Source organism: Cervus elaphus, chromosome 8 (genome assembly GCF_910594005.1).
Source record: "Cervus elaphus chromosome 8, mCerEla1.1, whole genome shotgun sequence".
In the NCBI taxonomy this organism is placed as follows: Eukaryota; Metazoa; Chordata; class Mammalia; order Artiodactyla; family Cervidae; genus Cervus; species Cervus elaphus.
This window is the reverse complement of record NC_057822.1, coordinates 27571510-27584620: the sequence shown is the minus strand read 5'-3', so window position 1 is coordinate 27584620 and position 13111 is coordinate 27571510. Positions and strand designations below refer to the sequence as shown.

General features: G+C 52.2%; 1 protein-coding gene across 3 annotated transcripts; it reads right to left on the bottom strand.

Annotated features, from left to right (window-relative positions):
- Positions 1-2428: 2428 nt before the first annotated feature.
- LOC122698651 (aspartyl aminopeptidase) lies at positions 2429-12235 on the bottom strand. Of its 3 annotated transcripts, none has more exons than XM_043909947.1 (15): positions 12122-12235; positions 11463-11556; positions 11288-11376; positions 11079-11192; positions 10780-10905; positions 10431-10561; positions 10045-10120; positions 9825-9932; positions 8761-8838; positions 7731-7814; positions 6870-7030; positions 6434-6473; positions 6208-6309; positions 2923-3090; positions 2429-2567 (listed from the first exon to the last, which is right to left on the bottom strand). In XM_043909947.1, exons 1-15 carry the CDS (start codon positions 12125-12127, stop codon positions 2517-2519), a joined length of 1428 nt encoding a protein of 475 aa, XP_043765882.1. In that variant the 5' UTR covers positions 12128-12235; the 3' UTR covers positions 2429-2516. The 3 variants fall into 3 exon arrangements, with proteins under 3 accessions (XP_043765882.1, XP_043765884.1, XP_043765883.1); XM_043909949.1 differs by lacking the exon at positions 12122-12235 and adding an exon at positions 11954-12086; XM_043909948.1 differs by lacking the exon at positions 12122-12235 and adding an exon at positions 11943-12081.
- Positions 12236-13111: the final 876 nt, after the last annotated feature.

Below are 13111 nucleotides of genomic sequence, written 5' to 3'. Positions count from 1 at the left end.
AATATGGTGTTTATTATTTTATTATTCAGCAAAATATGGTATGTGTAAAATATTCAGCAAAAAAGGACTACTTCCACATGCAACTACATAGATAAATCTCAAAAATACTATGCTATACTTTTCTAAGAATTTGTCCATTTCTTCCAAGTTATCCATTTTATTGGCATAATCAAAATCTTGTTAATCAAAAGCCAGACAAGTTAAAAAAGAAATCTGAGAATTTGTACAAAAAGAGTATGGTTTCACATATGAAATTTGTGGAATTAAAAAAGCAACAAATCCATAGGGTTTTGTCAATCTTCTGTATCCTTTTATTTTAGCTGTGTCTCTTATAAACAGCTATAATTTTTTGAGTCTGACAATCTTTGTATTTTGACTAAAATAGTCTACTTGTTTTTTTAAAAAAAACTTTGAGATATGATACAATTAGTCAACTTATTAATGTTTTAAGTAGAGATACTGGGTTTCAGTCTACCATCTTAAATGGTTTCTACTGCTTTTTTCATTTCTCCTTTTAAATTTTTAAAAAACTTCCCCACATTTTTAGTATAAAAATGTTCAAACATACAAAATTTGAAAAACAAAAAAATAGTACAATGAACACCCCCAGTCTCTCCACTTAGAGGCAATGCTTTTAAACTTAGAGCCAACCTATTTTACTATTTGATAGCACACACACACATATACATAATATGGTTTTGCTGAACCATTTGAAGCGAAGTTGCAGAATAGACCGATTATTTTTTATTATCCCATTTTCCTCACTCAATTAGTTTGAAGTTGCATTTGTTTCCTCGGGCTGCTGTAACAAAGTACCATGAACTGGTTGGCTTAACACAATGGAAATTGGTTCTCTTACAGTCTGGAGGCTTGGGAGTCTGAAATCCGGGTGTTGGCAAGGCCACGCTCCCTCTGAAACCTGTAGGGGAATCCTTCCTTGCCTCTTCCTAGTTTCCTGTGGTTTGCTGGTCATCTCTGACATGCCTTGGTTTGTACATGCAACACTCTGATCCTCCATTTTCACATGGCACTCTTGCTGTCTCCGCATCTCTTTCACTCTCTACATCTCTGTGTCCAAATTTCCCCTTTTTATAAGGACACAGTCCTGTTGGATAAGGGACCCCTATAATGACTTCATCTTAACTTGATCATCGGCAGGACCCTTTTCCCAAATAACATTGCATTGACAGATCCTGGGGGCTTAGGATTTCAGCATCTTTCAGGGGACAATCCAACCCCTAATAGAAGCTACAGACTCAAACTCTTTTAGTATCTTTCCTAAAAACTACAATATGTATCCTTGACTTCTAGTATTGAATTGATTCCTTCACTCTCCTCCTGAACATAACAAGACACTTAACAGTAAGTTTAAACACACTTAAGTTAGCACGCTTTAACATGTTTCTCTCTCCTGAGTTTTATGCTATTGTGGTTATACAGTTTAATCATATGTATTTTAAATCCTACAGGCATCATTATTGTTTTATGCATCGTACTGTTTTTTAAAACCTAATGGTCATATATACATAAAAATTAATTTTTGCATCGGTAACCAAAAAGTTGGAAAGACACCAGCTAGCACAATTATTTTGATAGAAGAGTTTACAAGCAGACTTGTGGACTTCTCCTATTTTGGTTTTTTTCAGTGATAATAGTTTCTTGGTCATATGTTAACAATCAAGTAACAGCTGCTGCTGCTGCTGCTGCTGCTAAGTCACTTCAGTCATGTCCGACTCTGGGCGACCCCATAGACGGCAGCCCACCAGGCTCCCCCGTCCCTGGGTTTCTCCAGGCAAGAATATTGGAGTGGGTTGCCATTTCCTTCTCCAATGCATGAAAGTGAAAAGTGAAAGTGAAGTCACTCAGTTGTGTCCGACTTGTAGTGACCCCATGGACTGCAGCCTACCAGGCTCCTCCGTCCATGGGATTTTCCAGGCAAGAGTATTGGAGTGGGGTGCCATTGCCTTCTCCGCAAGTAACAGCAGCAGCTGCTAAGTGAAGTTGTTGATGAAGGGCAAAGCTGAAGCCCAGATTCTGTCCTTCTCCTGGCAGTGCCTGGGAGGGGTGGGAAAGGGATGGGTAGAAAGGGGAACAGCCTGAGCTGCCCAGGGAGGCTCTGGGGGCATCTAATGCTGAGCACTCGGACCCGAGGGCCAGGCCGGGCTCCCAAACTATTCTGGGAATGGAAGGACTGGGGATCGGAGAAGACGTAACCTTCCCATTGTGAACTTACCCACCTCCATCCACTTAGGCATGAGCTTAAGAAAAAAGAAAAAGAGACTTGAAATCCAGTCTCCATGAGCTCTCCCAGGATCTGCAGCCTCCTCTACCTGTACCCAAACTTCCCCACCTGTTCTGCTTTCAGAGGTTTAAGCCAGGCCCGAACCCCCCACCCCTCCAACCTCCAAATAAGTACAATGGAATGAGCTTGAGTGAAAAATCCACTTTAATAATCCAGCTTCAGCTCAGCTGAGAACTTCCCCTCTCACGTGTGAGAGAAGTCTCTCCAAGAGGTCTCAGTCTACCAGGAGGTTACGGCTCAGAGAAGGGAACAGCTCAAAGAAGCCCTAAAAGAGAAGGCAACATGGGATTTGGGGTTAGTGGAGACCAGGTCGGGGGTGCCCCACTGCTCACTGGCCACCAACACGGCCCAGCAAGAGAGGAAGGCGTAGTTGCTTCACCCACACTTGACCGCTGTCAAAGCCTTCTCATCCCCAATCTCCTCTCCAACCCTTTACTATCCTCTGGGGGCTGATGAGGGGCCCTGAGCTTTGAGAAGAAGGGGGACCCTTCCTTTCCTACAAGGTAGCTCTAAGCCAGCCAGCCCCATGCACGGGCCGGATGGTGCCCCAGGACTGATGCGGGTACCAGATGGGGAGGGAGCCTGGCTCCCACAGTGATGGGGAGGGGGTTCAGAGTCACCTTAAAGAGAGTGAGGGTCTGGAGTACTCCTGTGGTGCAGGCTGTCTCCCGGATGGAGTGCATGGCCAGCTGGGGGCTGCCCAAATCCAGCACCCGCAGACCTAGCCGAGAAGCCAAGATAGGTCCAATGGTGGTGCCGCAGGGCGAGTCATTCCGGACCATGAGATCCTGCGGGGAGGAAGAGCCGTTCATGAGCAACATGTAACACCTGTTTCTTAAGACCCAGGAGGAAGTCACCTAAGAACTGCGGGGCTGAAAGGAGTCTGGTACATCGCTCACACTGACCTCCCCAAAGAGTGGATGTGGCCGGTGTAAAATCACAAGGCTGACACTAAGGCAGGCCCAAAGGACAGGATATTCTGGACTGGTCCCATCCTCTCCATCTGCACTACCACCACCTCAGTTCCAGCTACCTCATACTGCCTTTCACACAATCCATTCCCCACACAGTGGGCAGGGGGACTGGGAATATACATGTACCCTTTATGTCCCCTTGCTTCATAACATGCACCCCCCACCCCACCCACACACAAAGAAAAATCACTCAATAATCTTAGTGGATTTAAAAATATGGCTATGGGCAGTTTTAAACTACTTGATTTGTATTCTGGTAAACAAAAGTAAATATATGATGGTAAATATACCATCATAATATGATGGTGGACATCAAGATTTTCCACATAAAAGAGAATTACAAAACCAAGTAAAGTAAGTAGTAACTGCTCTGTTTTTAAAAATGAGAATCGCAGTATTAACTCACGATTTTTAAAATATGTGCATTTTTTCCTAGCTATGTCCTTAGAAATGACCCCAAAGCATTCCTCCCCCCCGCCCCCACAATAACAATGAACACTTATGATGCTACACTAGCCTCTAACATCAATATCCATCAAAAGCCACCAAGTCTGGGGAGAGAAATGAGCAAGATGAGCCTGCAATTTCCTTTTGGGCCAAAAAGCAAGACAACTTCCCAGAGTCATGACAAAGAACACAGGAGTCACATGGAAAGGACTCCCGCTGGTCAAAGTCATGACAAATTGAGCGTGAAATGACACGACTATGGGGACCAGATCTACACTGAACCAACAAAAATCTATGATTCTAAATATACAATGATCATCAAAAAGAGAACCTTTTATTTGTTAGCACTTGAGGCAGCCATTAAAACACTTCACCTTGAAAGCTGGTTATTAAAGGGAACAGTAAGTATTTGTCCTGACTTTCCAGGAGGAACCATACTTCACAATAACCAGATGGCCCTACTGGATGGGAGAAAGTTCTACTTCACAGAAGAATGACAGCTAATAAATGTAAAAGGAATAAAAAAAATGGAGGGGGGGCATTTTTTCAGTAAACACTAATGAAATTATGGATTTAGGCAAAGATTATCAATTGGTGCTAAAACTCAGCACTTGTCTGATTGATGGGAAGCTCATCACCTGTACAGGTTACTGTGCAGTCAAAGGAGGAATACCTCCATGAGGTGGAGGGACCGAGGGCAGCCCTCCCTTTCTGGCGATCAATCTTATTATCACTAAGGGTGAATTACCCATAGAGTATGTGGATGATGCAACATGAAGGACACACCTGTCACGATGTCTTCTGGCCAAAACGGTTTAACCTGAATCCATCAAGCCTTTAGATATGAATTAGAGATTACAGGAAATACACGGGCTAGAGGCTTAAACTCAACGATACCATGAGGAAGCACCCAGGAAAATCCAAAAAGGAAGATGACATCATATGGGATGATGAGCCTGGTTTCTTCAATAAGTCAATGTTATTTAAAAAAGAACAACAACAACAAAAGTAGGTGGGGTAGCTGTGCTAGATAAACAACCAGATATAACACATGGTCCTGAACTGGAAACCAAAGTGGGACAAACTGTAAAGAATGTTTTGGGGATCACTGAAAATGATCTGTGTATGAAATGAGACATAAATTTACTGAAACTAAAATTTTCTGAAATAGAAAGATGGAGAATACTGAGTGAAAAGAGGAAACAAAAGATATATCCAAGATGATTTCATTTTTTAAACAAAACGTGTGTTAAGTATATACATAGAAAAAAATCTGGAAGAGTACGTACAAATCTCTCGGGATTAATGTTTTATTTTCTCACTTCCATTTATATTTTCTAAAGCACACATGCCCTGCTTCTGCTGTAAGCTGTTAAAGAGAAATCCCCCAATGTCCTCCTACTGCCTTAGAAGAAGATCCAAACACCCTTCCTGCCTAGGAGGCCCAGCAGGGCTGGCTCCTCCCCCTCATACTCAGCCTGGCTCTGCCACTGCGGCTCCGGCTGCTCCTAATGGACCAAGGTCACTCCTGCCCACTGGGGGCTTTTGCCTTGGGGCTTCGCTGGTGGCTCAGACAGTAAATAATGTGCCTGCAGTGCGGGAGACTCAGGTTCAATCCCTGGGTCAGAAAGATCCCCTGGAGAAGGGAATGGCAAGCCACTCCAGTATTCTTGCCTGGAGAATTCCATGGACAGCGGAGCCAGGCGGGCTATAGTCCATGGGGTCACAAAGACTCGGACACAACTGAATGACTAATGCTCACCCTCGGGCAGGGATGCTATTTGCTCATAGCAGCCTCATTCTCAATGCTTAGGTCTCAGCTCATACGTCACCTCCTCAGAGAGGCCTTACTGAGAATGGAACAATTCAGTTCTACAATGTGAGGTGGGGGAAGCTATACGGGCAGAGAGAGCCTGAGGCTGGAGTTCAGGATGCCAGGGTCCTAGTCGTGACTTATCAGGAACTCCCTGCTATGTCTATCACCAGACCACCTGGGCTCCAGCCCTTGAAACATATATTATCCTAACACAGATCTTAATCACTGCATATTTCTTCCTCCCTCCTTCTCTCTCTGACTAGATGGGCCGTGGCCAAGGCAAGAATGACAATGAGTTCCAGGTTTCCTGGCCCTGAACGTCCCTTGTGGAAGCCCCCAAGGAGTGTAAGAGAGACACAGGGGAACTGGAGGTGCTGGGAGGGAGAGTGGTAGGACTAACTCTCTATGTGCCATGAGGACACTGCACCTTTAACCCCATTTTCCAGGAGTGGAAACAAAGTCAAAGGAAATTAGGAGACGAGTCCAGGGTCACAGGACTAGCATCCCATCAGAACCAGAACTGTTCCCGGCTCTGCCTATATCCAACCCCACCGCTCCTCACTCGACTAGGACCCTCCTCCTCTAAAGCCTGTCTACCAGGCCCCCCTTATGGGGGACCACCTGCCTGTGCTCCCCATCCCACCTTCCCAGGCAGGGTCCACCCTCACCTGCAGGGGCACCCCGACATTGCTGGCCACCTCTCGGATCAGGGCCTCTGAAACCGCATTCGAGGCGTAGCGTTGCTTGCTGTTCACCTTGATCACAGGGCCCTGGGGAGAGGGAAACCAGGAGTCTAGAGGGAGGCAGAGATGCCTAACAGGTCCACAGGGAAGAGGACGGGGCCTGGAGCCAGCCAGGCCTCCAGATACCAGAGGAGAAGCAGGAGCGCCTCACCTTGTGGAATAGGGGCCTGTGGTTCTCCTCATGCTTGTCCCTGTAAGAGACCGAGAAAGGCCAGGGATGGCCAACAGCAGCTGTCAACACACACCAGTCGCTCATGGCAGACATCACCAATACAGCATTCTTTCCCACCCAGCCTGCAGGACCTCAAAGTCAAGCTAAACACCGGGCTCCAGGCAGCCTCTTGCAACGAGGGGTGGGGGAAGTAAGTCTGTAGACAGAATCTATTTGGATGGGTTAGGCATGATGTGACTTTGACCAAGTCAGGCTACAGAGCAGTCAAAAGGAAGTCCCCATGGAACCTCCTGGCAGAATGAGGAGGAAGGGGAAGGGGAGAGGCGGAGCCCCAAGGCCAGGGCTGAGCCTGAAGCCAGGTCACGCTCCAGTCCCTGGCTGTGTGAGGCCTATGTGCCCGGCGCAGGAGACTCACAGGTAGTTGGGGTGCACGGCATGGGCCATGTCTGCGCTGATCATGTAGGACTTGGGGATGGCTTCCTCGAAGGCCGTCAGGTGCTGGGGCGAAGCCGAGATCCGCCGCAGCACCAGCTCCGTCAGCAGTGACTGTGCGCCCTGCGCGCTCTCTGACCCCACCTGGTGATGACAGGGGCCTGGCTCTGGGGATCTGGTCTGGGGGGCTGGAGCTGGAGGCCAGGAAGTGGGGCCCACTGCCCAGACTGGCTCAGGATCCCCACTGAATCAGTGGGTGGGAATGCGGACTGTTATCAGCCACTTCCCCAACCCTATACCACCAAAAAGCTGATGGTGAGCTGGGGCGACCGTCTAATGCTTGGCCATCTCCAGGGCAGAAAGAGAACTGTCCAGTCCACTTCCATTCCTGGCTGGCCTTCCTTCTCCCTGACCATCTGGGGTGCAGCCCAGGTGCCCCATCTCCCTGGTCAATCTTCTTTGGTGCATGTGACAGGAACTGCTAACTCTGACCTGTGCGGTTACAGGAAGCTGTGTAGTTGTGCAGGCGTCTCAGCCAGCACCCTAACCCAAGCACGCAGGGTGAGGATCCAGCCTGCACTGGGCCCTGGGGCTGCCAGTGTGAAAGGGCAAAGTCCCTGTCCTCCAGGAGCTCACCACGTGGCACCCGGAGACGTGGGAGGTGTCATCACACCAGGAGCAGGTACAAGCTGAGCCGGAGGGGACACCCAGAGCTGAGGAAGCACAGGCAGTGTCTGGCTCATCCTTGGAGCCTCCAGAGGAGCCCTGGCCTGTGGCAGCTGCTGGACACCACTGGCTGCAGAAGACTCCCCAGAAGAGACCCTCCCCAGAGCTCCCCACGCACCTCTTCATTGTCGTAGAGGGCGATCATGCGCACGTGAGGATCTGCGGCCAGGGAGGCAGGGGCTGAGCAGGAATCGATCAAGGCCTGTTTGGGGAGGGGGCAAAAGCATCATCCTCCCCAGTCCACCTCCCATAACTCAGCCCACCAACACCTGGGAGGCTCACTTGCCCGCCTCCCGCCATCACAGCTGGAGTGAAGCGGGTTCCTGCGGTCACTGGTCTGCATCTCTCAGGGCGCTGCCGGGTGGGAGGACATGTGGGGGGCCTTTTCGATGAGCTGAGGGAAAAGCTCCCTCTCCTCCCTCACATGCCTTCCCACACAAAAGGCAGGAGGGTGTGTAAGACGGAGGGGAAGGGCTGAGAATCCTGGCAAGTCAAAAGGACCGCACAGCTCACGTAAGCTAGTTGGTCTCAGCATCGACACTGAGGTCCAAAGAGGTGACTGTGACTCCACTGAGGTGATGCGACTGGCTGGCTGGATGCCCAAGTGGCTCTGAGTCCCAGGTCTGGCTCTGGCCTCAGTTACAGCCCAAAGCCTGTCTCTGAGAACAGGACGGGGTGCAAACGGGAGTATGGAAACGACAGAGGGAGGAGCAGGGATGAGAGGTGAGGAACAGGGGGAAGTGACCAGGGTAGAAGGAAGGTGGGGAATATCAATGCAACCACCCAATGAGATGCCAAGGCTCAAAGGCAGCTGGGTGAGCTTAAGCCAGGGCCTGGGGGGGAAGGCTAGAGGAGGGGGATGATACTGCTATACAGGATGCTAGGGTCTTTCCTTTAAGGCATAGCTTAACTTAAAGGAGAAGCAGGACAAGACTCGGTGAGGCCCTGAACAACTTCTCGGCCTTCTGCCGACCTCATCCCCCGCCCCGGCCCAGCCGGTGCAAAGACGGGGCCCGGAGGAGCGATGCTGAGGCTGCAGCATTTAGGCCCCTCCCCATGGTCCACCCGCATCAGGGGTCTTCTCATGACCCATAGGACTCCAGGCAGTCCTCCCGCCCCGTGCTCCTGGGAGTGCCCCGGCTCCTCACCTGCAGGGCACAGAAGCAGCTGTGCAGGTTGTCCAGCCGAGGGGCAAAGATGAACTCCTCGTAGGCACCACCCAGGACCTAGACAGACAGGACGGTCATCCTGATCTTCATCCCCGCCCCGGGACTCAGCCTCTTCTCCCTGCTTCCTAGGGGCTGTGTCTGAACTCGTCTCCTTGGTTCCTTGCCCAACCTCTCCCAGCCTCTGGCCTAGAGCACTCAGCCCGCTATGCCGAGCTGAGCGGAGAACAGAGAAGGGCCAGGCTGGAGCTGAGGGACAGGAGGGTGCAGGCCTGCGGTTCCTGACCAGTTCCTATGGGGCAGGACAAGGCAGAGACCAAACAAGAAGAGAAGAAAGCCGAGGAACTAAACAGAGGAGACTAGGCGAGAAATAGAAAGTTAGCACATGTTCAAACATGGGCGAGCATCCAAAGACATGGCCGTCTCCTACGGTCAGCAACTGGGAGAGATACAAGGACAGGCTCCAGGAAGGCGGGGTGGGGCACATCCAGGCCTCCTGTCCTCGGAGGTTGGGAGCCAGCACAGGTCAAAGTGGACAGGGACCCCAGTAGCGGAAACTCCTCCTGAAATTGTGGAAAGCTTACGCCCCCACCCCAGACAGCCCAAGCAGGCAGACCTGGCATGGGAAACCTGCCATTTTTGAGAACCACTGCCCTAGAAGCAGAGTGGGTTGGTATCTACTGGGAAAACAGTGAAGTGAAAGTGAAAGCCGCTCAGTCATGTCCAACTCTTTGCAACACCATGGACTGTATTCTCTAGGCCAGAATACTGGAGTGGGTAGCCATTCCCTTCTCCTGGGGGTCTTCCCAACCCAGGAATCGAACCCAGGTATCCCGCACTGCAGGCAGATTCTTTACTAGCTGAGCCACAGGGAAGCCCAAGAATACTGACGTGGGTTGCTGATCCCTTCTCCAGCACATTTCCCTGACCCAGGAATTGTACTGGGGTCTTCTGAATTGCAGGCAGATTCTTTACCAACTGAGCTATGAGGGAAAATATGTTGGGGCCAGCTAGGATCCCAGGGTCCCCACCCATGAGTTCCTCACCGCAGGTTGAGTGTCAGCGAGACACAGCTCCATCTCCAAGATGTCCTCGGGGCTCAGCCCCAGGTGGGCGCAGAGAAGGGACATGAGGACGGAGTGGTGCCGCTCATCCTGCAGGGCAGGGGGTTGCTGAGAGGCGGGTCCACTCCCCGCTCTCTCCCCTTCTCCGGGAACCAGTCTCTTCCCCTCTGTGCACCCCTCCCCACGAGCAGGTGGCTCTTACTGCAGCATTGAGGGGGCCTGGTTCTGGAGTCCCCTTCTCCAGCTCCTCCTGGATGGATGTGGCAAGAATGGGGACCCTGTGGGGAGACACGTGAGGGGGGCGTGGGGGGAGGGCTGGAGGGCACAGCCAGGTGGGACACCCTGCATCAGGACCCTGGGCTCAGGCATCCCCTGATGGGGAACTTCCCCGGTCCCACAATTCCCAGGTCCCTCTCCAAAAAGCAGAGCTCTCAGGGCCCCTGGACATCTGCTGGGTCCCTGGGATAGAACCTGACTGTGGCCACCGTTAGGGAGTGGTCTCCCAGATCCCAGCAGGGCCCCCCCTCCAATCACCCATGCCACACCCTCCCCAGCTCCGGGTCACCACTGCCTTCACCCCCATCTCACAAGTGCATCTCCATGTTGGGCCCAAAGTTCTCATTGACATTTCTCTGCAGATGGATGGCCAGGTGCGGAATGCGAAGAATGGGCCTGTCCACGTGCACCAGCCGCTGCTCCAGCCGGCCTGAGGTAGGGCACTGTGGCCAAACAGACAGGGTCAGCCCAGGCTGGGGGGCCCTGCATCCGCAGCTGGTTAAACCCCCCACTTCGCCCAGACTAACCAAGGTGGGCCTCTGACCTGGGCTGCCCCTTCCCCCCTTCCCTGGGGGGCTCTCAGGTTCCCTGAAGGGAGGTGACAGTCAGCCTTCAGGCAGCTGAAAGCTCAGGGCCTCCCAGATCCAATCCCAGGCCCCACCTTGACAATGACACGTCCAGCCAAGGTCAGGTCACGATCAAACCAGGTGCTCCAGATGCCACCACCGTAGGTCTCCACACCAACCTGCTGGAAGCCCACCTGGCTGCGGCGAGACCGCCGCTTCACCTGAGAGGGACAGCGGGGAACAAGCATTCAGAAAAGGCCAGGTGGCAGGATTTGGCGCTGAGAGGACAGGTAGTGTGACCCAGAAGGGCCCCAAGTGGGGAGGAAGGAGCTGACAAGTCTTCTCTGCACACCCCCTGATGCCTCCCCTCTCCCAGGCAGCCCCACTTCCTTACCCGGAGGCAGGGGCTGTCCGTGTGGGCCCCAATGAGGCTGAAACCATTGCCGGGAACGTACTGGCCCCCCACAGCAAATGCGATGATGGTGGAGGAGTTCCTGGTCAGGAAGTACTGGGGTGGGGGTTTAGAGCTGGATTAGCCAGAGCACGGGACTTCAAGCCCCAGCCCAGGTTCCTACCTCTCCGCCCCCACCCCACCCCCAGTACCTTGCTCTCCGGCTTGATATCCCAGCTCTCGGTCTCCTTGAGTTCATGGAAGCCGGCCTGGAGGAGGCGGTTGCGGCACTCGGCCACCGCTGTAGGGAAAGAAGCCTCTCACGGTTGATGGAAGCCGGGAGGAGGCACACCCGCTCCCTACCCGCCCCCTGCCCTGGTCACTCACCGTGGAAAGGAGAGGGGCTCCGGTTGACGAACTTGAGCAGTTCCCGGGCCGCGGCCTGCACCGCCTCTTTGCGGGCCCTGCCGCTCATGGCCACCTAGGGGACAGGGGGCGCTCATACGCCTACGAGGTCTAGGACGCCTGACCCATCTCGGCTTCGGGAACCTCCCCAGCCAATCCCCACCGAGTGAGGGATCGCAGGCTCAGATCTCGGCTTCCGCCCCTTTCCCCCCACCAAGAGACGCAGAAGGCCGGGCTCCAACCCACCGGGAAGTATCACAACCCTCCCGCTGCGCTCCCGGCCCAGCTGGTCCCAGACGGCCCGCCCCCTAATCCGAGTTTCAGTCCGGCCCCACCAAGTCCATCCCCACGTGACTGACCAGCTGGAAATCCCGGTCAGTTCCCAAACTCTGAGCCGGCCCGTACACCACGTCCGCGACCCCACCCCGCAACCAAAGCCCTGTCCCCTAGGGAACACCCCACCTGGGTCTCACCCCTGAACAACCCGGGAAGGTAAAGTCACTTGAGATCAGACTTTCGGTTTCGTTTAGGGTCGAGGGGAGCCCCCCACGTCAGCAAGCGCGCTGCTGAGCTTGGACCCGAGCGGACACCTGGCCGGGTCTAAGATCGAAGTTCGTCCGGGACGAACAGAGGCCACCTACCTGCATGGCCGTACGCGTGGGCCTGCGTCCCGGTGTCCGGCCCCTGCGCACAGCCCGCCCCTACTCCCGCCGCTGTAGCCCCGCCCCCGGCCCTGCGGCTCGCCCCGCCCCACCCTCCGCCCCTTCCACGGGGGTGGCGGACGCCCTCTGCCGACCCGGAGGTGCTAGGACAGCCTGGAACCGTCTGCCCCGATTCTTGCACCCTCACTCCCAAGTTAGGGAGTCCAGGAGAAAACGCCTCCGCCAGCTCACCTGGTCACCTGGGTGTTGTACAAAGTGCTCTCTCTCTCCACAGGCACTCTGGTGATAATAAAAGCAACATGGTTAATGTTCATGATAAGTTTTAGCTTTATAATAAAGCTTAATGAGCTAGGTAGTTTAATCTTCATTGCCCTTTCAACTTTATATCTTTACTGTCCCTGGTCAGGGAACTAGATCTCGAAAGCAGCTGTGAAGAAAAAAAAAAAAAAAGACAGAAAAAGACAAACTCCATATGTTCTTGGAGGCAATTCCAATATTCCTATGTCAAGAGTAAGTAAGTAGTAATTTTTAAAACCCAGGAACACATTTGGTCATAATGGCCATCATTTTAAAATCTACAATCAATTCTGCAGAGGGTGTGGAGAAAAGGGAATCCTCTTACACTGTTGGTGGGAATTAAATTGGTCTATCCACTAGGAAGAACAGTATGGAGGTTCCTTAGAAAACTAAAACTAGAGCTAACATATGGTATATGCCCAGCAATCCCACTCCTGGGCATATATCTGGTGAAAGTCATATTTCAAAAGATACATGGGACTTCCCTGGTGCTTCAGTGCTTAACCAGACTCAGCCTTCCAATGCAACGGATCTGGTTTTGATCCCTGGTGGGAACTAAGATCCCACATGTTGCAGACAACTAAGCCTGTGCCACTACTCAGCAACAAAAAGATTCCACATGCCGCAACTAAGACCCAGCACAGCCAAATCAGTATTTAAAAGAGAGAGAGA

Coding starts and splice junctions, on each gene's coding strand:
- LOC122698651 (XM_043909947.1), bottom strand. Junction 11,193..11,287: donor ATATCAAGCCGGAGAGCAAG/GTACTGGGGGTG, acceptor CCCCCACCCCAG/TACTTCCTGACCAGGAACTC. Junction 10,121..10,430: donor CCCAACATGGAGATGCACTT/GTGAGATGGGGG, acceptor GTCTCCCCACAG/GGTCCCCATTCTTGCCACAT.